Source organism: Dromiciops gliroides, chromosome 2 (assembly GCF_019393635.1).
Source record: "Dromiciops gliroides isolate mDroGli1 chromosome 2, mDroGli1.pri, whole genome shotgun sequence".
Lineage (NCBI taxonomy): Eukaryota > Metazoa > Chordata > Mammalia > Microbiotheria > Microbiotheriidae > Dromiciops > Dromiciops gliroides.
In genome coordinates, this window is record NC_057862.1 from 686700063 (window position 1) to 686724330 (window position 24268).

The 24268-nt window shown below is 37.2% G+C and overlaps 1 protein-coding gene across 6 annotated transcripts in view; it reads right to left on the reverse strand.

Annotated features, from left to right (window-relative positions):
* The window catches only part of LRRTM4 (leucine rich repeat transmembrane neuronal 4), an 886616-nt gene that overhangs the window by 852349 nt on the left and 9999 nt on the right, over nucleotides 1-24268 (reverse strand). Inside the window, exons 3-4 of one of the 6 annotated variants that reach the window (XM_043983730.1) lie at nucleotides 20578-20632; nucleotides 14794-17293 (exon numbers count right to left, since the gene is read on the reverse strand). The exons of 4 other annotated variants lie outside the window; for them this stretch is intronic. In XM_043983730.1, coding sequence (XP_043839665.1) covers nucleotides 20600-20632 — 33 coding nt within the window. In that variant the 3' untranslated portion in view covers nucleotides 14794-17293; nucleotides 20578-20599. Of the gene's footprint in view, nucleotides 1-14793; nucleotides 20633-24268 lie in introns of those variants that run through there. One more of the 6 variants, XM_043983729.1, reaches the window with a different exon arrangement.

The following is a 24268-nucleotide window of genomic DNA, read 5'->3' on the forward strand; positions in this document are numbered from 1 at the left end:
ATTTATAAATATGCATTTTTGCATGTATATAGCATGTGTGTGTGCTGTGGGATATTCCATGAAAACTCAGCTCCTATTGGCAAAGCAGACCTATCAGCTTTTCCAAACTCTAAGTAGATTAGTTGTTTTGCTTGTTAGGCCTGAAAGCCGCAATTTACCTTATGTTGTACTTTGCTGTATGGATTATAGAACCGAACCATCCCCTTCCCCCACCTAGACTGGAAGCTCCTCCAGGGCAAGGATTATTTAATTGTTACCTGTCTGTCCCAAGTCTCTTGAATAGAACCTGTCATAATAAGGCTTTCTGAGTTGAATCGAATGCAACAACAGTTATGCCCCCATCCTAGGCCATGCGCCTGCCTCCTTGCCTTGGTCATGTAGCTTGGAAATAAGCAGCTATTCTTTGCCAGCTGCTTCAATGGAAGGTCTTTTGCCCTGTTGTCCTCTGTAACTTGAATGAAAAAGTAGATGAAGGTTGAGCACAAACTCAATGGAAACTGTAGGTCAAATCACACAGAGGCTCATGGATCAATACCTATTACAAAGTGACTGTTTTTCCCCTTCTTTTCCCATAAGGACCTGTCCTTAGGGCTTTGATTCAATCTATTCAATTCCATTTGATTCAAGAATCATTTATGGAGTGCCTACTACAGGCCAAGCATGAGCCTGGGCTCTAGCGATAGAAAGGCAAAAAAGCAACTTCCCCTTCCCTTAAGATGTCCTTCTCTTTGATCCTGTGTGGATTATGACAACTACAACACTTTTTTCCCACAAAAGTATATTGTATTCATACACATGCATGAGAAAGAAAATAAAGGAACTCTGCCCTCATTGGTTCTAATCAGTGTTTGACAAATTTTGCAGGAATGGGCTTCATCTCCAGCTCTTGCTTTAGTCTCCAGGGGCCTCCCAAGCTGTCACCAAGGCTTAATTGTTTCTTCAGGGACACTGAACTCATAATGTACTTTGATTTGTGTTGATTTTCAATAAACTTCCTGCTAAGGGTATTTAGGCTGATACATCTGCCTAACAGCTCAAAGGCACCACTACATGGGACACTAATAAAGAAAGGGAATGGGAAATAGAGATTTCCTTTAAAAAATAGTTGACCTTTTAATTGCATCAATTCTTAAGTGGAGACACCTGATATGTCAGCCTTGAAAAGTTGCCAGCAGAAGATGACTCTCTCCATCGTACACACTAAGCAGCAATCAAGACCTGATAAGTCAGGAAGAAGCCACTGTCCAAAAGGACAGTCAGTGTTAGAGAACTGTGGGAAGACAAGGACACTTTCATCACCAGTGGCACTGTGAATTGGCCCATCTAGTCCAGAAAAGGATTTGCTATGTGTGAAAAGTGATTACGTTAGCTACTCTCTTTGAACCAGTGGTCATGCTTTGGGGTATGCACTCCAAAGAGATCAAATATAAAATGAAAGATTACATACATATATAACAATCCTTATCATAATTGTTCATGGTAGCAAAGAACTGGGGAGAAAATGTGAGTGCATATGACTAAAAAAAATCCGTATATGAATCGAGAGATATTTTGGTCTAAGAAATAACAAGTATGTGCAATTACCCCCAAACATTTGAAGACTTTTAAGGGCTGATGTGAAGTAAGAAAGACCAAAAAACTATTATGCACAATATATACAAGAATATGAATGGGAAAAATCTCTAAAAGCTGCGTAAGTGAGCAATTTTAATGACTATCCTTGGTGTAGGAGAACAGATAATTATAGCCAATCGAGGGATGGAGTGGTGAATGTTGCCATAGCATCATTACATGGGAACTGTATTGGTGGTCTATTCTTTTTGGTAATTGTTTGTCTTTGTTATAAGTCACCAGTGCGGAGGTGTGGGGGGGGGGGCGGGGGGAGGTAGGGAAATCTGAAAAGCTATTATTTTGGTTGTTATTTTCCTGGTTATAGAAGAGGAAGTCCTGAGTTTGTTTTTTGTTTTGTTTGTTTTTTTGTGAGGCAATGAGGGTTAACTGACTTGCCCAGGGTCACATAGTAACTGTTAAGTGTCTGAACTGGATTTGAACTCAGGTCCTCCTGAATCCAGGGCCAGTGTTTTGTCCACTGTGCCACTTAGCTGCCCTGGAAGTCCTGTGTCTGAAACCAGACTCAAGCACTTAGCAGCTTTGTGACCCAGAACAAGTCACTTATAACAATAAAAGCAATAATAGATAACACTGATATTGTGCTATGTGCTGGGCAGTGTGCTAAAAGGATATACATTATATTCTAGAGGTGATAAAGAGCCACTGTAGTTTATTAAATAGAGGAATGAAAAACTCAGACTGCCTTTTAAGAATCTCACTTTGGTAGCTAAGTGTGGACTGGAGTGAGGAGACTTCCAATAGTAATAATAAAGAAAGCATTAGGGAGCAGCTAGGTGACACAGTATATAAAGCACTGGCCCTGGATTCAGGAGGACCTGAGTTCAAATCCAGCCTCAGACACTTGACACTTACTAGCCGTGTAACCCTGGGCAAGTCACTTAACCCTCATTGCCCTGCAAACAAAAATTAAATTAAATTAATAAAAGAAAAAAAAAAGAAAGAAAGCACTGACCATTGAGTCAAGTGGACTGAGTTCCAAAACTACTTCTGTCACTTATGACCAAGAGAAATTCAATCAACCTCTTTGACCTCAGTTTCCTCCTATGTAAAATGAGGACCCATGATATCAGAGGTTTCTTTCACCTCTAGATCTATGACCCATTATGCCCTTCAGTCTTGGGTTAAGGCTAACCCCTTTTGCTACCCAGTTTTTCAGAGGTGACCCTCAGATCTTGCAGAGTAGGCCAGCGATGCATAAGATGCTATACATTTCCAAGATGCCAATGATTTGTGTGCAAGCCTGGGAATAGCCTCTGTGTTGAGGAGCTGCCTGTTATAGCATCTCAGATGGAAGAGTTCTGAGAGGTCATCCAGAGTAAGTCAGACCCGGAGAGGAATCGCTCAGCAGCATTCCTGGCAGATCAGCATTCAAGATTTCTTGAAGCAGTTCCAATGAGAAGAGCCCATGATCACGCTGAAGAAGGTGGTTCCACTTTGGAATATCTCTAATTGTGAGGGATTTTTCTTTCTTACATTTAGCCTATATAGGGCTCTGCAACTTTCCCATGTTGCTCCAAGTTCTTCACCTTTGAAGCCCCCTGATTTTATCAAGGATCAGACAAACTACTTTCCTAACATCTCTGAAGGGAGCTCATGGGTTTTTGCATAGTTAGAAAATCCATCAAGATGGCCTCCTAAGGGAAGGAAGGACTTCGAATTTCTATTTGTAGAGTGCTTACTCAGACTCTGAAATATTAAAGAATACTATGTCGCCTATGGACCCTCCAGTACCCAGCCTTGGGCCTTAGTAGACTAGGGCCTATCTTGTACAAAATTGAACAATGAGAGTAACTCTCTTTGGCCCATTTTACCCTCCTTATCCCCTCTCTGCCTTAACATCTCCTAGTCCAGGGCCAAGGGCAGGACAGATGGGATGAAGAGGTTTCCAAGAGATTCAATTACATCAATTAACAAAACAAAGATTTTATCATTAATAGTTCAGCCATTATTCTACCCTACAAAAAAGATGATGACAATAAAAGAAAGATAGTATTAGTAATTATAGTGCCAGGTAGCATTCTGATGGTGCTTACTCTGTTTCAGGCACTGTGCTTTACAAATATTATCTTATTTGGTACTCATAATAAGCCTGGAAGGTGAGGCAGAGGTCAAATGACTTGCCCACAGTTCCATGTCTAGTAAGGATCTGACTTTGAACTCAGGTATTCCCAACCCCAAGCTTCATGCTCTATCCACTGTGCTACCCAGCTACCTAGCAGCTGAATGATCATTTGCTTACCATTTGGATTGTAGCATAACTCCTTTTGGGGGCATGGAGTGGAGCCACTGAGACACCTTTTGATTTGATTTTTCCCCACTATGATGTTGACATCAAACTTAGCCTCATTCTTTCGACTGATGAAAACAACAAGCTTAATTTGTCATCCCCAAATGGATAACCCGTGATAATTTGTGTCAGGCCTTATGTGCCTAGATTTCTCTCTTATTAGGTTCAACACATGGGGCAATGTCTTGAGGGAATTGACAGATTAAACAAAAATCACGCAATACACAACTTCGAAACTGACTGATAAGTTTTATTTGTAATGAAAACTGTACTTCCGGAGGGTAGGAGTGGAAGGCACTTGGGGCAATTTCTCCCTAGTCACAAGAAAACTGCTGCAGGCATGAGATAGAATACAGATGGTGTGTCTGATGAAAGCCTTTGGCATTGGGAATCAGGCAAGATCATGTCTTCCTGAAGGGAGAGCTGCACAGCCAGCAAAACTGAGGAGAAAGTAAGTCTGGGACCCTCCACAAATGGGGGTAGAAAAATAGTCAGGACATTTTAAGCTTTCTGTAATGAACCTCCTGTCATGTGTCTTCATTTAAGCTTTTGAGATAAGGAGATTCAAATTACTGCAAGGCAGAAAATTGATTTCCTAATAGGCATTAGTCCCACTAGTGATGAAGGTGGCTGAGTGGGATCTAGAAAAGGTGAAGGAAAGATGCAGAAGAGCCTCTTCATGGCGTTAATTCCTCTCTCCCACTTCAGAACAAGTACACCTTTCTTCAGAATACCCTTTAATACCCAAGGATTAAAGGATCATACAGTTAGAACAGAGAGGAAATGTCTTGGTCTTTCCATCTTTTTTTTTTTTTTACAGATGAGGAGATGAGGTTAAGTGACTTGCCCAAAATTATACAAGGAGTAAAGAGTAGAATAGGCCTTTATACCAACTTGCTGTTTCAGGATGCAACACTGCATGTCCTGTACCCAGAATGGCAAAAACAGAACTCGCATCTCTACTCCCAAACTCAGATTTCTTCAAAAATTCTCTATTATTGCTGAAGGAAACACCACACTCCAAGTAACACAGGAGTCAGAGAGGGTGTGTGTGTGTGTGTGTGTGTGCCCACATGTATGTCCGTGGACGGACTTGGACTTGGAAGTTGGGCTCTGGTTTGGAAGCTTGAGAGCCAAATTGTATCATTTTCCCCCTTTGGAAAAATCACAAGAAATCATAGGACAAAAGCAACATTTGGGTTTTTCTCTCTTTGTTTCTTTTTCACTTCACCCCTTGTGGATTTGATGGAAGAGAAATCTGTCTTTTCTGTAGATGGACAACTTCTCCACAAATTTGCTGAATCCAGCTCTGGGGACAAGAAGAATGGGAAACCTACATCTAATAAGAACTCACAGACTTATCCTGATGATCGGTCTGCCATAAGAGATAGAGTGGGAAACTTGGAAACAAGAGGAACTGAGTGAAAGCCTACATTTGTCACATGCTAGCCATATGATCTCTTCACCTGTCTGAGCTGAAGAAGGTATCAGAGAAGGCATATGACCCCATGTGATTTGCTAAGGAAGAGAGTGTGGAGAGAGAAGGAAAGATGACTAAGAAGCATTCTCTTTAATGCATCATGCAGAAGCAAAGCAGCTAAGAAATAAGAAAGAGAACCCAAGAATCTCATACTTGAAGGGAACGACAGAGGTCATTCCTTCTTACTCCTACCTGAAATGCGAACTTTTTTTCTGCTAGAGCACCGCTTGTTTGCACTGTAAAAGGCCACAATACATCCCACAGTCTTCCGTCACTAATTCTTTTCATGTTGATCTTGTCTCTTAAACCAAAATGTAAATGCCTTGAGGAAGAACCATGCATTTCTATGCCCTACCCCTAACACCCTAACTGCCTACAACAGCACTGAGGCATGTATCTGGTGCTTGCCGTATATATTCAGATTGCTTTCTCCACACAGAAGTACACACTTGTCCTTCTTTCATAGAAAATAAGCTCTGCCACTGAGATATTGAAGGAGGCAAAATGTATTTATATTTGTTAGTCTGTCAAGAAGCTGTTCTGTAGACCTATGAGTGATGCTTAATGGGTAAACATTATCTGCTTGGAATTGTGACATGTGTTTTCTACACACACCCCCCACCCACAAACAATCCTTCACAGAGTGTTGTGGAGAAAAAATAAAAATACCCACTTAAACTTGTGTGCAAAAGATCACATTTGAATACTGAGATTTCTCACTAATTCACACTGCTTCTTTGGAATGGCTTTTTGATGGAGAATATATCATCTCAGGGTTCAGAAGTTGAAAAAAAATCCTCAGATTCATGTGGCTCACCCATGGACTCCACTATAACATAGCTAGCAAGTGACAATGTAGCCTGGCCTTAAAAATTTCCAAGAAGGATGAACCTTATACATTCTAGTCAGACCATTCTTTTATCCCATTGACTTCATTTTTGCAAATGTGGAAACCAAAGGTCAGAAATATTGAAATAGCTCAAACCAAGTAACAAAGGGGAGAAGTAGAAAGAGGCACAATTGAAAACCAAGTCCTCAGGTTCTAGATCCAGAGAGTCCTGTGATTTTCCCTCCTCACCTAAGAACATAGGGTCATAGACTGAAAGCTTTAAGATATCTTGTAGACCATGGAGTTCCAATTTTCAAGGAATGCATGTCTCCTTTTCCTTGATTTCTTTACCAGCATCTAGCTCATAATGGGTGCACAGCTCTCTACACATAGGTGATTATAAAATAGATATCAAAATGGCTTTGAGATCATATCCTGTCATTCCTTAACAATGTGACCCAGGGCAAAAAACTCCATCTCTCTGGGCCTCGGTTTCCATGATTCTTGTTGCTATTACCACAGTTCTCGTAAAAGAAAGTAATGATATAAGCAAATCATGATATGGTTTGTGTATGCATTTAGCAGGAGCGAGGGGTTGCAAGCATTTATTAAGTGCCTACTATTTCAGACACTGTGCTAAGTATTTTACCAATATTATATCATTTGCTTCTCACAAAAATCTTGTGATATAGGTATTATTATCAGCCCCATTTTTCAGTTTCACAAACTGAGGCAGAAGGTGAATAAGTGACTTCCCCAAGGTCATAAAGTTAGGAAGTGTCTTAGGCTGGATGTGAATTTATATATTCTCGATTCCAGACCCAGTCTTAAACCATTGCACCAATCAGAACATATATAAACTCTATAATTGAGCAATGCTATTATAGAACAGAATTGCAAAAATGTACACTTTGAAAGTACATCAGGAATTTATTCAAATCTGCATCTAAACAAGAGGACTTGCTATGATGTATGTTATGCATGGTTATCACCATATAACATCTACTTGAAAATCCTTCAATTAGAAACCCAGAGCCTCTTGAGCCAGCCCACCCCTCACTCCTGATGTCAGGCCTAAATCAGAATTTGGATAACTTTCACCCATTGCTCCTAGTTCTGAGGCCACAGAGAACAAGTGAAATTTGCTCACAAAATAGCCTTTCTAAATAATTAAGCCACCAGTCAATTTTTATTTCATTCTCAAGGTTTTTCTGAATCTTGTTTTAGCCCCTTTGGTTCCCTTGATGGTCCTTTGGTTACTGATCATGTCCCTCAGACTTGGTTTTTCAAGATGAAGGTCAACATGAGGAGAAATTGAAGGGGCAGTCCAATGTTCAGTGTGAAAGTGTAAGCATCTACTTCAAATCCAAGGCAGAAAAAGTAGGGTATCTCCATTAACCAAAATATCACAGATAAGGAAATAAAACATACATTCACACAAGTAAAGATGAAGAAGTTTAAAAAACCAGAGGCTCATGGGCTTCCACACAGAATCTACTTTATCTGCATGGAAATCTCTACTGATCTCTGAGTAAAAGAGACTTCTGAGGGGTAGCCTGGCTTTGGAGATCTGTGTATCTTATACGAGGAGCACAGAGTGATGCCATGAAGAAGTGATTTTTCCCAGAGAACAGTAAGTCCCATAGGTAATTCCTCAGCTTGCTTATTTGACCTCTTCCACACCTGTGAGATATTCTTTTTGCAACCCTTTTGCCACCATCTTTTACAGCTCCTTGATTCAGAGAGGCAGAACTTGGATTTTGAGAAATGTAGAGGAAGGGGAAGATTCATGAGCAGACAAGGTGGGAAAGAAGGAAAATAATCCCACACAATACTACTTAGTCAATAAATGACATCAGGGGACATGCTATAAAACAAATCATTAAGGAAGACAATTTAGTACAGTACAAAGAGACACAGAGTATAGTCAAAGGACTTGGATTTTAATCCTGGCTCTGTCTTGTAATACTTTTATTGTTGAAGTCAAGACCTTCGGAATCTGTGGGGTTTAGCTTCTTCATATGCAAAACAAGGGGATTGGATTGGGCTCTAGGGGTATTTACCATTTTAGTTCTAGCTCCTTATGAAGTATTATTTTTCCCATTAGACAGATGGAATGAAAGACCAGAAGGTTAAACTCTAAAAAACAGTTCTAGGTCCTTCAGAATTCACATCCTTTGGACACTTGTCTTTAGGCTCATTCTTTGTCTCTAATTCTCTCTCTCTGTCTCTGCCTTCCCTTCCCTTCTCCCTGTCTCTGTTTCTTTGTGTCTAGCTCTCTCTTTCTCTGGAAATTATCTTGCTTTAATTTATTTTATAAACTTGTCATTTCTTTTGCAATTGAATGCAAACTCCTTGAAGGAAGAGACGTTTCCCCCAGTTCTTTGTTACTATTTCCTCAGTGCCTAGACCAGTGACTGGAAGTAGGTGTCTAATAAGAGTTGATGGAATTGAATTGTAGTGATTTCATAATAATGTATTAAGATTATTGTGTTCATTCTGGAGCAAACCATCCAGACAGATGGCTTTGAGACACTAGTTAAGTGACATTGGCCCTGAAAACATTAGTTTCCTCAGTTATCAGATGAGGAAGACAATGATCCTTGCAATACAGATTCCTCTGAGTATTGTGGGGAAGAAAATCCTCTGGAAATCTTAAAGACCTAGAGAAATAAAATGTCTTATTCCTATTTATTATTATAATTGTCTTAGTTGTATTAAGGTTGGAACATGTCTTAACTGTTACTTTATATCATCTCCTTCAAGTGTGGGATATTTTTAGCTAGTTAGATGCTTTTCCTCTGATAATAGTCAAAATTGACCTCCCTTTACTTTTTCACATTTCTGGGAATTAAACATCTGGGGAAAGCTAGAAAGAATCTAAGAAGACTTCGACACTCAAAGGCAGATAGCATGCTCTGTACCCTCCCCTTGAGCTCCAAGTAGCCTTCTCCACTAATCTCAGAATCTCAGAAAAAGTAGGGTATCTCCATTAACCAAAATATCACAGATATCTGATGTGGGGACCAATTTTTAATTGGGGAGTGCGCTCTGGCAACGGCTACAACCAGTGGGTGGAGCACTGTGTGGTTTGTGGAGCCCCAGGCCAGTGCTCTCCAAGGCATAAAAACCTCAAATAACAATTAATTCTTCACACTGATTAGCAATGGGCATTATTTTGGGGTCCTTCACTATTCCACTTTTAGCTGCTTATTATTGTCTCTTCTAAAATACGGTGCTGAAAAATGAGCAGAATATATCAGCTGTGTCCTAATCAATCCAAATTATTACATGGCACTCCCAAGGCCTAGATTGGTACCCTTCTCTTTTTTTTTTTTTTTTTTTTTTTTGGTGAGGCAATTGGAGTTAAGTGACTTGTCTAGGATCACACAGCTAGTAAGTGTTAAGTGTCTGAGGCTGGATTTGAACTCAGGTCCTCCTGAATCCAGGGCCACTGCTCTATCTCATACCTTTCTCAATGAAGGCTAACATCTCATTAAAAAGGATGCATCATTAAAGGATTCAAGTCCCTCCATCATCTTTTCTTATTTATATAAATATATAATATATGTAAATATACAATGTGTGCATGTGTAAATGTAGCGATGAAAACAGAAAATGTTGAGGAGACACAGAGAAAGAGACAGAATGACAAAGAAAAGGAAGAGGAGGAGAGGAGAGAGGCAAGAGGAAGAAAGAGAGAGGGAGGGAGGGAGAGCAACAGGGGGAAGGGGAGAGAGAGGGAAGACAGAGGGACAGACAGAAGGAGAGAGAGAGAGAGAGAGAGAGAGGGAGAGAGAGAGAAGGAAGAGAGCAAGGAGGAAGGGACAGATTGAGAGAGAGGGAGATAAAAATCATGAATTGTTTTTATTTTGTTTTGGTACTCCTCATTCTGGAATGTTAAGTCTGTTGATGAGAGGTGATGGATCTCTCAGCAGGGCTACCTTTCATAATGTTCTCTTGGCAACAGATTCCACTTGATTCATTAGTGTGCAAATCTCATTGATGATAATGAAAAGTTTTTCAAAACTTACTCATGCCTGATGCTCCATGCTTGAAGGTCTAAGGGGCGATGGGAGGTTTTACACAATTTTCAAATTGATATTTGCACCACTGTCACCACCCCCAAAGAGGAAGAATAAGCAAAAGAATGAAACATGTCAAGAATAAGCATAGACAATTTAAAATAATTTTGAGTCTCCAGTGCCTTCTTTCTAGTGTGATTTAAACAACTTTTATTCCAACTGTGACAATAGAGAGGAGCCTTCATTTTCCATTTTTATTTCCTACAAGGCATTGGCTTTTAAATCAAATACCCAACATGAGATTTTGTAACTCAGCAAAGTAAATGAAAAGGCTGAGAATGATATAGATGATGATTTACCATTAAGAACACGCATTTTTGTTTCACTCAATGAAAACCATGGACATACTGAAAGCATTAATGTCTTTGAGCCAGTTTCCAGGCCAGCTGGTATCTTAGGAAAACAAAATTCGACCCAGTTAGTAAGCTAAAATAGCCCAACTCCCCTGTCCCCATTCACTGTAAGGTAAGTCCAGTGGTCTGGAAGGTAAAAACACAGGTTTAAGGTTTATATCCCAGGTTAAGCCAATATAGCACATGCTAGCAATGCTCACCTTGCTCAATTCTTCCCCTTGGAATTCCCAGTCATCTTCATGGTTCATCTCAAGTTTCTCCTCATAAAAAGGTAATTACTCAACCTCACACCCTAAATTACATTCTGTATAATTTGTATTTACTCTCTGTTTGCATGTTGTTTCTACACAGTAGAATTTAAATTCCTTCAGGTCAGGAACTGTTTTCATTGTTATCTTTATAACTACAATGGCTAGCATAATTCCTGACTAAATAAATGTTTGTCAAATTGAATTGTATCTAAAAGGTGGACCTGTCAAAAGCATAATATGAATTAAATGCACTCTAAATCCAATCAGAATCTCTGAAGGCATTACTATTGTTATGGTTAAAACCTAATTTTTAAAAAAATAGCTTATTTGCAAATAAAAATATATATCAGCTTCAAAATTAATTTCTTAATAAGCTCCTACTGGGCAGACTGTATAAATATTATGAAAAAATGAGACTCAATGTGGTTAAGTAACATGTACATACGTAACTATCAAATTTCTAAGAAAGGCTTGAATTTATGGCTTATCTGACTTCTCTCTATTTCTACTGTGTCCTGATAGCTCTGGAACAGGAAGTTATGCTGTGAATTGAAGCAATGCTAAAGTTTGGGTTCTCAAATACACCCCTATTACTTAGCCTGAGAATGTAATATTCCATAATAATAAATGTTTAGGGTGAAAAATTTGAAAACAATTGTTAAAATGGAAACATAATCTGGAAAATGCTCAAGTCATCAGTAGTTTGCCCTAATTTTATTTTTTAAATTAGATATCTTGTTATCTAGGAAGAGAAGGAGAAATAAGCCAGGTGAATTGTGATAGGAGGTGGGAATAAGAAGAAAATTGTACCAACACAGATTATGCTCCAGAAAGTATAGACCTATGTGGGGTACCACAGGGAAAGGGGAGTTGAATAACCCATGATAGTATGGGAATTTGGGGGTACCTAGTGGAATCCTGTTCATGGCTCTGAAGGAGAAGAGATGCTCAAAATATGCTTGTGGAATTGTGGAATGAATGAATGAAAATGAATTCATTCATGGTTGAAGATAGAAAAATGAATGATTGAATGAATGAATGATTAAAAGTGAATATGGGGGGCAGCTAGGTGGCACTGTGGATAGAGCACTAGCCCTGGATTCAGGAGGACCTGAGTTCAAATCTTATCTCAGACACTTGACACTTACTAGCTGTGTGACCCTGGGCAAGTCACTTAACCCCAATTGCCTCACCAAAAAAAAAAAAAGTGAATATGGGCCAACATTGAGAGCAAGAAGGAGATATAATGTATAATCTAAGCAAGGGCATATACAAATTAGATATAGTAGCAATCTTAGGGCACAGCATCAGAAAAGAAATAGCATAGCATGCACATCGATTTCTTTAACCATTCTTAACCTACAGTGTGGCATTCAGTTTCCTAGGTGCTAGGGAATATGGCCCCAGGAAGATCTTCAGGAAGTCAAAATCAAAAAGCCTAGAATAAAAGCAATGTTGGGTCCTGAGTATTTGTGTTTGGATCCACTGTGTAAGAGAGAATTTCAAGTGGAAATAGTTCAATAACTATGGGTAGCACATAGGGAGAGAAGTTGTTTGGGTAGATGGAGAGCAGTTATCTTACAAACACAACCATCAAAACTTACTTTCTTCCCTCCTCTTGTTAATGTGACCTTATTAACTTCATGCTCAGTTTCTTTCCCTTTATCTAACTGAGGCATCTTCAACTCTTCGAGAACATTTGGTCTTTGTGTTGGGTCAGTCAGTTGGATCAGTAAATATTTACTGCATGTCTACTATGTGTCAGGCAATAGGCTAAACCCTATAGGCTATGTCTTCTAGGATTACTTGAGACTTCACAGGGATGGTTATATTCTCCCAGAATTCCTCAGTTTGAAATCTTAATCTCTTAATTAATTTATTAATGTTCTCTTTTGAGGAAAAGGGCCCTGCCATACTGTGTGTGTTTATGAACACCAATACACAATAAAAGTACACTGAAAAAGCCTTTTTTGTGCAAAAGTTTATACAGATGATTTTTTTTCTCCTCCTGGGCAAAGGTTTTAGGATTTATTGTGTCTACAACCCAGATCACAAAATGTTGATGCAGGTATGAGCTTTGATCAAATTTTGATAAAGTTATAATTATCTGGTATGTATTCTGACTTTAATACAAATATGTACAGATTAAAAAATCTGCATTATTCATGTATTTTTTCTTATATAGATTTGGCCACATCACCTGTCTGGGATTAAAGGTCAAATAAAACTTCAATTCACCATACATCACATTTTACTCAGGTCTCTCATGAACAAAACATTTAAAATAAGCTTTCACATCAAATAACACCCACCCTCATCTTTCCAACAAATTACTAGGTAACTCCCAATTCCCCAAAATCTATTCATAATCTGTCAGGTCAGAGGCAAATTCAATTGTGATGTCTGTCTATATTTTGATGAAGGAAATGGTGGAGCCAAAGGGACATGGTATGTGTCAGTGAAAGGAAAATCAAACACAAAACACCCACATCTTCATGGTCCCACATGAATTTTTAATGAGTTCTAGTCAAGGATTTGGCCATCACATGTTCAAGCCCCATCTTCAGGTGGCCGTTCATACAATGTTTGCAAATTCTTTTGGGAGACTATCTTGAACAAATATCATTTAAGATTTGCATAACCACCTGCCATCCACATCCATTCTAGGAAAATTTTATTTGTATTGTAGCCCTCTCAAAAAGGTTTACCTAATTTCTCTTACCATTCTGTAAACCTTTATCAAATTCAAGACAGCACCTCAAAGAGTGACTGGGTAGTAGAGATGATAATACACACCTACTTTCACCCCCCCTTCTAATTATACAGTATTTTTTAAAAATGATGATAAACTCTTAGAGAAAATATTTCTTTCTCACCATCTTGATGTTATGATTACCTCATTGATGAAAAATGGAGGTAACTCATTATTCCATTTCTTTTTCTGTTGTGTTTTGGTAGTAAAATAATGCCAGTTGAGCACTTTATTTTCCCACTCCATCAGCTCATATGGCAAATTTCTTCCTCTTCTGGTCAAAGCACCTATCTTGGAAATACCTGACCCTGGGTCTGTCTTCCACAAGGTTGTCAAATTAAACTTTGGAAACTAACCTAAAAATAAAGCATTTCCAATCACATTAGAAAAGTAGGATAGAGTTATACAAAAAAATTGAAACCAAGATTAAAAAAAAAAAAGACTGAAAATGTTTTTAGAAAAATCTCCAATGAGCTGATTGGATACAACATTATTTTGCTAATCCCAAAAAATCATCATTGTCTTTATTATCAAATTACTAGGGAACTCCACTTCCCAAACCTATTTCTAATCTGTCAGTCAAAGGAAACTAAAATTTGGATGATTTAACTAGTGAGTAGAGACACTTCAGAATATTGCAGACTTCTCCTAGGAAGAAATAAGGTCCCAGATGAATGACTATTCACATATGCTGTCAAAATGGATGTGGGATGCAGATGACTCCTGGCCTATATGTGTATTAAATTGATTGAACAATCTTTTGAGATATTGATAAGAGTTACTGACAAATTGGTTAGAGACATAGTGGATTTTAGGAGATTGATCTTGTTTTTTACCCCTTAGTCCATAGATGAATTTAAAACTAGTTGGGTGGGATAGTGGGTCAGAAATAAGTAGGAAGTTCCACCCACCAATATGAAGTAGGGCCTACCTGTAACAAACATGGATTACTGACCTCTTGTTATTTTCATGATACCTAATTACCCAATCATGAAATGAGTGATTTCCACTGCACCAAACAGTCCACATCTTCCCTTTTTCCCTTGACCCCTCACCCTGCCGATTCCAAAGAGGGGAGGATAGATGACATCAATGAGAACACATGCATGTGAAATAATGTCAAGCATTGTTTTATTATTAATATAATAATAAGTACAGATTTCCAGCAGCACAGATCACTTACAATACATGTAGTCCTTGAATACCACTCTCTGGATCCTGCAATGATAACACACTGAGCAATGGAATTTATAAAAATTAACAGAAAACTGAAAGAGCATCATTCCCCATAATTTGATGTGATATTTTTAATTACTTATTCATAGAATTGAACAACAGTTTAACAAATTTCCTTCAGGAGAATGGCACTGAGCAAGCTGTACAAATAACTTATGTTTACTTTTATTATTCCATCATCTTCCAACTCAATTGGATAATGCAGCAAATAGATATCTATTCTTCTATTTTTAATGAACCCCTTGTATCTTTATCTCATTACTAAAATCTGAATTTAGAGCTCTGCTATGAAAAAAAAAAAAAACAAGTATATGGCCCCTGTTGGGATCACCAATTAGCCAAGAATTTCTGACTCTATAATAATGTCTCCAGAGACTACCTGAAGCTTGGTACTGTGTTTTGAACAGTTGTGAATGGAGTTGACACTCAAAAAAACTAGTAATAAATGAACAAACAGAAAAGTGAGACTCTCTCATCTTCTCTTCCCTCCTTTTTTCCCTCTCTCTCCCTCCATCTATATCTAATTTTGCCTCCAATGTTTATAATCGTTTATTGGTCAAAATATTGTACATTTATATAATAACAGTTGGAAGAAAATTATATATATATTTATATGGTCCTTTAGAGTTTCATTTCCATATCTCATCAGACAATTTAACCTCCAAGTCCTTGGTCTATTCTAAAAATAAGATTTCGTTATATTTTTGGAAATAGGAGCTGCTAGTTATGGACTTTAAATGGCTTTTACCCTCCCCCCACCCCGGGGTGGGGGGAGGTTTACTTTTCACATACAAGCAAGGAATATGGGGAAAATAATATGGTTATAAGGCATAAGTAGCTGAATATCTCAAAATTTAAACATTATGAAATACCCCAAAATCTTTATTCCTTGAAACTGAACAATAAGAATCTTCCTGATTTTTGCATACTTTTGATATCTACTTCCTGGGCTCTATATTGATTGTCATTAATAAAGTGCTTACTTTGCAAATAAATATTCTATACCAAACCATGAAATAAGATATAAAAATGATGATACCGTTCCCTTCCACAGCATATCCATTGGATTCAACATTAGTAGCAAAATATCAGTGTGGCCAACCTTGATACCAATATTCATAGTATTTTATTCGCCTTTTCTTTGTTTCCAATATTTTTTCACTCTATACTTTCTTGGTCTTGCATAGAGGAATATTGGAAAAGTAAAGAGGAAGAGGGAAAGGAGGGATGGAGGGAGGGAGGAAGGAGGGAAGGAGGAAGGAAGGAAGGAAGGAAGGAAGGAAGGAAGGAAGGAAGGAAGGAAGGAAGGAAGGAAGGAAGGAAGGAAGGAAGGAAGGAAGGAAGGAAGAAGAAAGGAAAGCAATAACAATAAACATGATATAACTTCCTTCTAGTGACTGACAGGTCTGTCTGGTCTGAATTTTAAATTTGCTCAAATCTGGGAAATATGGGCTTAAGATACTTAATTGAGATATAAGAATAAAGTGAGAAAACAAGAGAAAATGGCACCTTACTATATCATTAATTGATCTGTTAACAATTTTAGGAATAATTTCACAATGAAATTTGTTAATGTGAAGAAGTTTGGAATGGTTCACAAAGTAAAATAAAAGGACATTTAGCCTGATTTCAACCGCCTTAGATGAATGTTGAAGTCTCAAGAACAATGTCAAATGGAACATTCTGATCTCACAGAAGGAAAAAAAAATGTTATATTTACTTGTAAAATTTCTCTCATTTTTCTATTTTTAATAGGGAAGGGAGTGACAGATAGGACGGCATATTAGAGCTGGCCTTTGGTAGCCAGGAAGAAATGTGTCTAAATACTGGCTCTGCTACATACTGACTATGTGATCCTGAACAAGTCACTTAATCTCTGTGATTTAGGCAAATCTCTGAGACTATAAATTTCAGAGAAGTTGCTGCCCTTTCCTGGTAGTGGGAGTTTGCTCTATCTGACTGTTCTCTTATAAATAAATGAAATTTCATCTCTAGTCCCTAAAATAGAGGAAATGGAAGAAGGAAAGTAAAATTTTCAAACAATCGTATCCTAGTTGTCTAACTTTCAGTTGACATTCCCATTCCCATTCTACAGGCATCAAAGTTGCAACAGTAATTAGTAGTTAGACATCCTAACACCAGTTTACATCCTTATTCCTGATGGGGGGAAGGGAGGGTCAACTGCCTATTTTAGAGGCAAAGATCTAAATAATTGGTGATATGCAAAGGGTGTGTAAGGGTGTTATTTAGAATTCCTTTTTCTTTCAAGTATTAGGTGTAGAATTTAAACATATTTGGTTCCATAAAAGAGCTGCTGAGATGTTATAGCCTCAACTCACAGATGATATATTTCAATAGCGCTGGAGGAAAACAATACCACTTCTGCACCTGTAGACAGGGAGAGGGAAGAGGGAAATTGAATTCAGGGAAAAAAATAATAAATGATGACAGAGGTGGTATGGGGTAGAGGAATGAGATCTGAGCATTTCTTCTCTCCTCAAATAAGCAGCAAGCATTCCTTTTTGCTTTTGTTCAACCCCAATCTGGCGAAATTAACAAAATTTGTTAGCAATTGTCCTACCTACAGTTACACTATAATTCCAAAACAGGTCAAGAAGTAGTGGGTGGTAGATGGAGTAATTTTCCCACATACATAATATACATATACATACACAAATATTTATATATGTGTGTGTACACATGTACACATACACACATGCACATATGTGAATGTGTTAAATATATATGTATATATAAATATTTATATGTGTATACACATTTATAGAGAGAGTACAAACATAAAACTGTTACTTGCAAATTTGTAATGGGGTGTTAAGGGTTGTGAGTATGAATAGCATACAGCTATTTTGTAATAGTACAAAAGAAGAGGGAACTATTCTGGAAGGTCAGCACTGCCAAATAAGAATGGTGGTTCCTGGAGAAGAAAGGCCAATGGAAAATACCATGGAAGCAGCCCCCATCATTCTGAGCTCTATGGGCAGCAAATTTCTGGTGTCTCAAAAACCTACACTTTGATCCAATGATCAATGCTACCCCTGGTTTTTTATTTTGTTTTCTTTTAATAAAAACAGTCAATGAGACACTAATAGAGGACTTTCCTATCAAACATGAGGTGAGGAAGTAAGGTACTCTTGACCATGGAAATAAGGGGAATCTCTGAATTACTCAATAAAAATGGGGAACAAAGGGCAAGGAACAAAGGGACATCAGTCTAATTGTGCCACAACATAAAAGCAGCAAGAATTGAGGGAAATGCCAGGTCTCCTGTGCCAATTAAAACTTACCTTATCTGAATGCTGGGAGCTAGGATAGAACCAATCAAACTAATCATCAAAAGTTTAGATTTTCTATAATAAGAATAAGATTTACTGAAAAAAACAAATATATATATATACATATATATATATGTAAACACACATATGCATAGGTATACGAAGTCATATATACCTATGTATGTATATATGCTAGAATTAAACATCATGGCAGGAGGATGGCCCCGGAGTCAGAAATACATGGTGTCAATTTCTACCTCTGATAATTACTGACTATATGACCTGGATAACTCACTCAATCTTTCAATAGCCCAAGTTAACTTTCTATGATTGTATATATTTTTTAAAATTTTCTTACTTTTTTTTTTTTTTTTAGTGAGGCAATTGGGGTTAAGTGACTTACCTGGAGTCACAAAGCCAGTAAGTATTAAGTGTCTGAGGCCAGATTTGAACTCAGGTACTCCTGACTCCAGGGCTGGTGGTCTATCCACTGCGCCACCTAGCAGCCCCTATGATTATATTTTTTAATGGAGATCTGAAGAGGTAGGGGAAGTTGTAACATAGGCAAAAACACAGTTATGCACGCTCTTAAGATAGTCATCGTATATGTCACCCACATGTATTTCAGATCCACAGTCATCATTCTAAAATGCTAAGTATTTAAAGTTCCCAGAAGTGATTCCTTACAAAAGGCCATTCTATTTTGATTGGTCTTAGTAGACTTGTGTTGCTCAAAATGGTCTCAGGGTGTCTCCTCCTGCAATATTATGTAATGCATACATTCTCTTTTGCAATTAAATCATAAAGTACTTCTGGAAACACAACTACTGCTGCCTAAAGTCCTGATACTATATGTGGTCAATACTGGGAATATTGTCAACCCTCTTTCTGGGTGAGAGGAATAAAATGTTATTTGCTCCCCAAAGAATATCCTAGTAGATGTATAATGTGGATCTAGACTATAGAGTTCATGAAATAACTTTAAAGTTTATAAAACACTTCATGCAGTTCTCAGGAAAACAGACAAGAGAGACACAAGATGAGAAAGTATAGAAGGAATTCAAAATGTACTGATGGAGCACCCACATTGATGAGATAATAGATCTCTTGGAGGAGGTACATTGGGATACTTTTTAATGGATAGCTCCCATCTGTGATAAGAGTGGGGAAAAGAACTCAAGTTAAAAGATAAGGAAAGGAAAGGTTTATTGCCCTTGTTAGTGAAACCATCATGACGTCAGTTGTTGCCATATCAGTGGACATTATCATCATCCTTATGGCTGATAATGACAATGATAATAATGCATCCATGGTGAGCAGGGCATTTTTCATGCCAGTAGTTGTGTTTATCGATAACAATCATTTTGTATTTATGCAGCAGCTCGGAATGGAAGAGTTCAGAGTGGATTCCAAACAGTAGCTCATTAATCATTTCAGCATTGCTGCAAGTTTGTTGGGCAGTTATTATCCCTGTTCTATAGAGGGGGAAAAAATGTTTCACAAAAGGGTCAAAGATATTTCCCAGTCCACCATTTCATAAGTCAAGCAATTTAGTTATAAATCGTAGAGACCTTGTTTTTAACTGTGAGATCTAACAACGGGCCCGATGTATTGTACTACTTTGTGACTTGACCATCAACCTCAAAGTACTCCATGGGAGACATCTCCTTCATTATTTTTACCATCCTGTAAAATTAAGAGTAAATATCTACTGTTCACTTAGAAGTTTGACTGACTGAATACATTAAAAATATTTTGCTTCCCCTGCCCTTGCACCCAATCACCATTCTTTCTCCCTCTCCCTCCCCACCCTCGCTTTCTCTCTCTGTCATTATTTATCCAGAAGAATTACTTTAAAAAAATAATTAAAACCCAATTTCAAAGCACTTCATTCGTAAGTGTAATGAGAATCCCATCATGTTCAAAGTTACAGGGTGGTTTTGTAAATGATTATTTCAATCACCTATTTTGGGGATGTACTTGAACATGGATAGCTTCAAAAGAGCATGAGTTTAGAAACTGCAGAGCTCTGACTTAAAACAAAACAAATATTTGTATGTCAAGGGAGCTAGGGGAGAGATATTTAAGCTATATTAAGCAGTACTAGAGGGAGAAGAGGAGAAGGGGGAATAATCATCAGGCAGCATGTCACCTAGCAGGGTTTACCTTCCAAGGCTGATAACCATATATTCTTTAATAATTACAATGAACTTTCCATGCTGTATCCAGTGACATTTAAGTTTATCAAAAGAGATCACTTAAGCTTTCTATTAGTCTATCTAAAAACAACCAAAAGGGGGAAAAACAAAGAGAAGGGCTTTTCATAATGCAGTGAAAAGAGCAAAGTATTGTGAGGCAGATAGTCTTGGAGATACTTACTAACTAGGGCATCTTGAGAAACTCACTTCCCTTCTCTGGGATCCATTTTCTTCATCTGGAAAATGAGCAAGTTGAGCAAGTTCATCTCTACATTTTCTTCAAGCTGTGGATCTAGGATTCTATGATTGAAGTATGAGGATGGAATTTAGCTAATCAATGTGATACACATTGGGAGTTGTAATATATTTTAATTTATTTTAAATCAAGGAATTTTAACCCAAGTCTATATTTAAATATATATAATTACTTTTACAGTATAATTAGTGTCCTCTGTAATCCTCTGTATTTTATTTTATGAATTTAAAGTCGTTATTCTTAAAAGAGTCCATTATTTTCAACATGGTGCTGATAGGGATCGTGATACATACAAGAAGGGAAGGGAATTAATGTTTATATAGCACCTACTATGTTTTCAAGTACTGTTTTAAGTACATAAAGTATGTATTTTCTCATTTCATCCTCACAATAACTCTGAAAGGTAGGTGCTATTATTATCTCCATTTAATAGTTGAAGTAACTGAGGCAAACAGATGTTAAGTGAATCACCCAGAGTCACATAGCTAGTAAGTATCTGAGGCTGCATTTGAAGTCAAATCTTCCTGACTTCAAACCCACCACTCCTGATTTATACCATTTGCAAAGGCATGGGAAAGTTGTGATATTCATCACTGAAAAACAAAAACAAAAACCTATACTGATGAAATCACAAACCCCAGAAATATCAAAATATATACAGTATAGATATAAAAATATATTCAAAGAACTTGGGTTCAAATCCTATATCTGATAATCTCTTTGTGGCTCAAATTCCTGTAATCAAATACTGTGTAAACACTAGGATTCAATGTTCATGGCATAGTTAGTACCCACATTGGAAGGTCACCCAAGCTGTCTAAATCAACAGCTCATTCTCATGTTATGTGTGTATATGTATATGCATGTATATATGTATAAACACATATGAACATGTATATATACCCACACATGTACCATACAAATATATGTGTGTGTATATATAATGATTTTCATTATCTATATTATCTGCAATACAACAACAGAGAATTTCTATCCTTTCCAAATTTCTCAACATGATAGAGGTGAAATTTCACTACTAATGCAATGAAATATAAGCTTCCTGAAGACATGCCTTTTTTTTTTTGTATTGCATCACTAGTACCTGGCACATAAATGACAAATTTTGAATAGTGGCATATTTGCCATGGACAGATACATTTTGATACCTCTACACATCATTTTCTATAATTGAGCTTTTTGCTTACACAGACACCAAAAATGAAGTAGTACCCTGAAAATGTGCCCTACCTCAGATAGTAACCATGAGATCTGATCTCCATTCCATCGGAATGTCTCCGCATCCAAATTATGAAGCGTATTTTAAAAAAGAACCCATTGTTGACTGTTCTAGTCAAGTGTACCTTTGGAATGACCAGTGATTGCAATGTTTCTAGCTGCCCCACAAGGTGTGGTCCATGAGTTTTAATTCCTTGTCAACTTCTTCTTGGTTGCATTTATTTTATTTTCATTTTCATGATTCTAAAACAGGAGTGGGAAAGGTGTCACTGCAGGAGAAAGGAACTCAGGATCTTTTCATCAGGGGATAAATATAATGAGGAAACAAATGATGAGGATTTTTGTTGGACTTAATTAGCAATGACAGTAGCTCTATCACTGACTGTTCTATACAAAGTACTCAGTGATGATAATTCCAAGCAAATTGCATGTGAATATGTATGAATTTATTAGCTCAGAATAAGAGCTAGAAAGTACCTCAGATATCATCTACTTTAGGACCTTCAAATTTACAGTTTGGAAAACTGGCAACATGTAAATACATTTCATCTACCTCCAGAATCAACATTTTTCACACAAAACTACACTGACTTGGAAGGCAAGCATAGAGAGTCCCAAAGAATGTATATAGTGTTGAAGAAAAACATGAAAAATCCAGAATGACTCAGGATGGCTACATAAAAAGAAAACAGAAGAAATTATCAGTGGTATAAAAATTTCCATTTGCATAGAATTGTTGGGGAAAAGTAGATTTGGTCAAATGTGACTATAATTAGTCATTATTTTCTTAATATAATAGCATCACAGATTTCAAGGTAAGAGGAAACTTTGTTATTGTTGAGACATTCTCTCATTTTTGAGTCTTTGTGACCCCCTGGCCCCATAGCACTCCAATGCTGTCCATAGAGCTTTCTTGGCAAAGATACAGAAGTGGTTTGCCATTTCCTTCTCCAAGAAGTTAGTCAGCCCAACTTTTTTAATGATGAACAATCCAGAATTGACAAAGATTAATTTACTTATCCAGGGTCATACAGTGAGTAGGAGATGCAAGATCTGAACCTAGGTCTTCTGAGTCCAACTCTATCCCCTATTCAACAGTGCCTCTAAATACATTCCCTTTAAAATATTTATATTGTTTTCTTATGGAGCGGGGATTGGATCTGCAATTTCATTGACATAAAGGATTCTGGTGTAAAATCTTTTAGCCCCATAGACAAGAAACTTCTGAACATTTTGTTTATGTGTTTGTTTGAAAAGATTGTTTGAGGCATTGACCAGTTATATAACTCGGCCAGGGACACATAGTCATCATGCTCTGATCCACTGATGCCTAAAATCTAGGCATTCCTGACACTTTATCTGTCTACCTGTTCACCATGATATGATTCCTCTCCTATGCAATAAATATAGACACATATAAGTACATACCTACAAGTATGTATATATGTATACATATACACATATATATATACAATATGTCTATTAACACAATTAAAATATTATAAATATCTCTATACATATGCATGTATATAAATAGAAAAACATTATATGCATATGTATGCAGCTGTCTATGTATCGTGATATCAGTGAAGTCACAGATCTAACAAAATATTGAACTGCTTTCTTAAACAAATAAGGTTGCCTCATCTCCAACTTGTAATAGATTCATAGAATTCCAGTTCTTGAAATAGCTATATCCACTCTCCCATATGCTTAAGTTCTACAGGCAGAACTTACCTGAGGCAGATGACAGATAGATAGATAGATAGATAGATAGATAGATAGATAGATAGATAGATAGATAGATAGATAGAAAGATAGATAGATAGATAGATAGATAGATAGATAGATAGATAGATAGAGATAAATGGATGATAGATTTTTCTGCCTCCATATATATCTATCATCTATCTTTCATCTATCCATCCATCATCCATCTATCTCTCTTCTATCTATCTATCTATCTATCCATCCATCATCCATCTATCTCTCTTCTATCTATCTATCTATCTATCTATCCATCTATCTCTCTTCTATCTATCTATCTATCTATCTATCTATCTATCTATCTATCTATCTATCTATCTATCTATCTAAATATTAGCAATCTTCTGACTGAAACCACGTTCCTATCCTCAGAGCTTAGCACCTCAGTTGGCACAAAGTAAACCTTAACAGATGCTTTTCAGAGGGTAGATGAATAATTTGGCATTGACTATTTCAAGTTTTTGATGTGCTTCCCATTCCTTTAACCTTCAATTAACATTCATGAGCGCTGGATTCACCTCAATCTCAGTTCTCCTATTACTTGATAGCAAACCTATTTTGACCCTAACATAAAGATCTCTTCCAGTGGATACCATTCTAATAGCCGAATTTA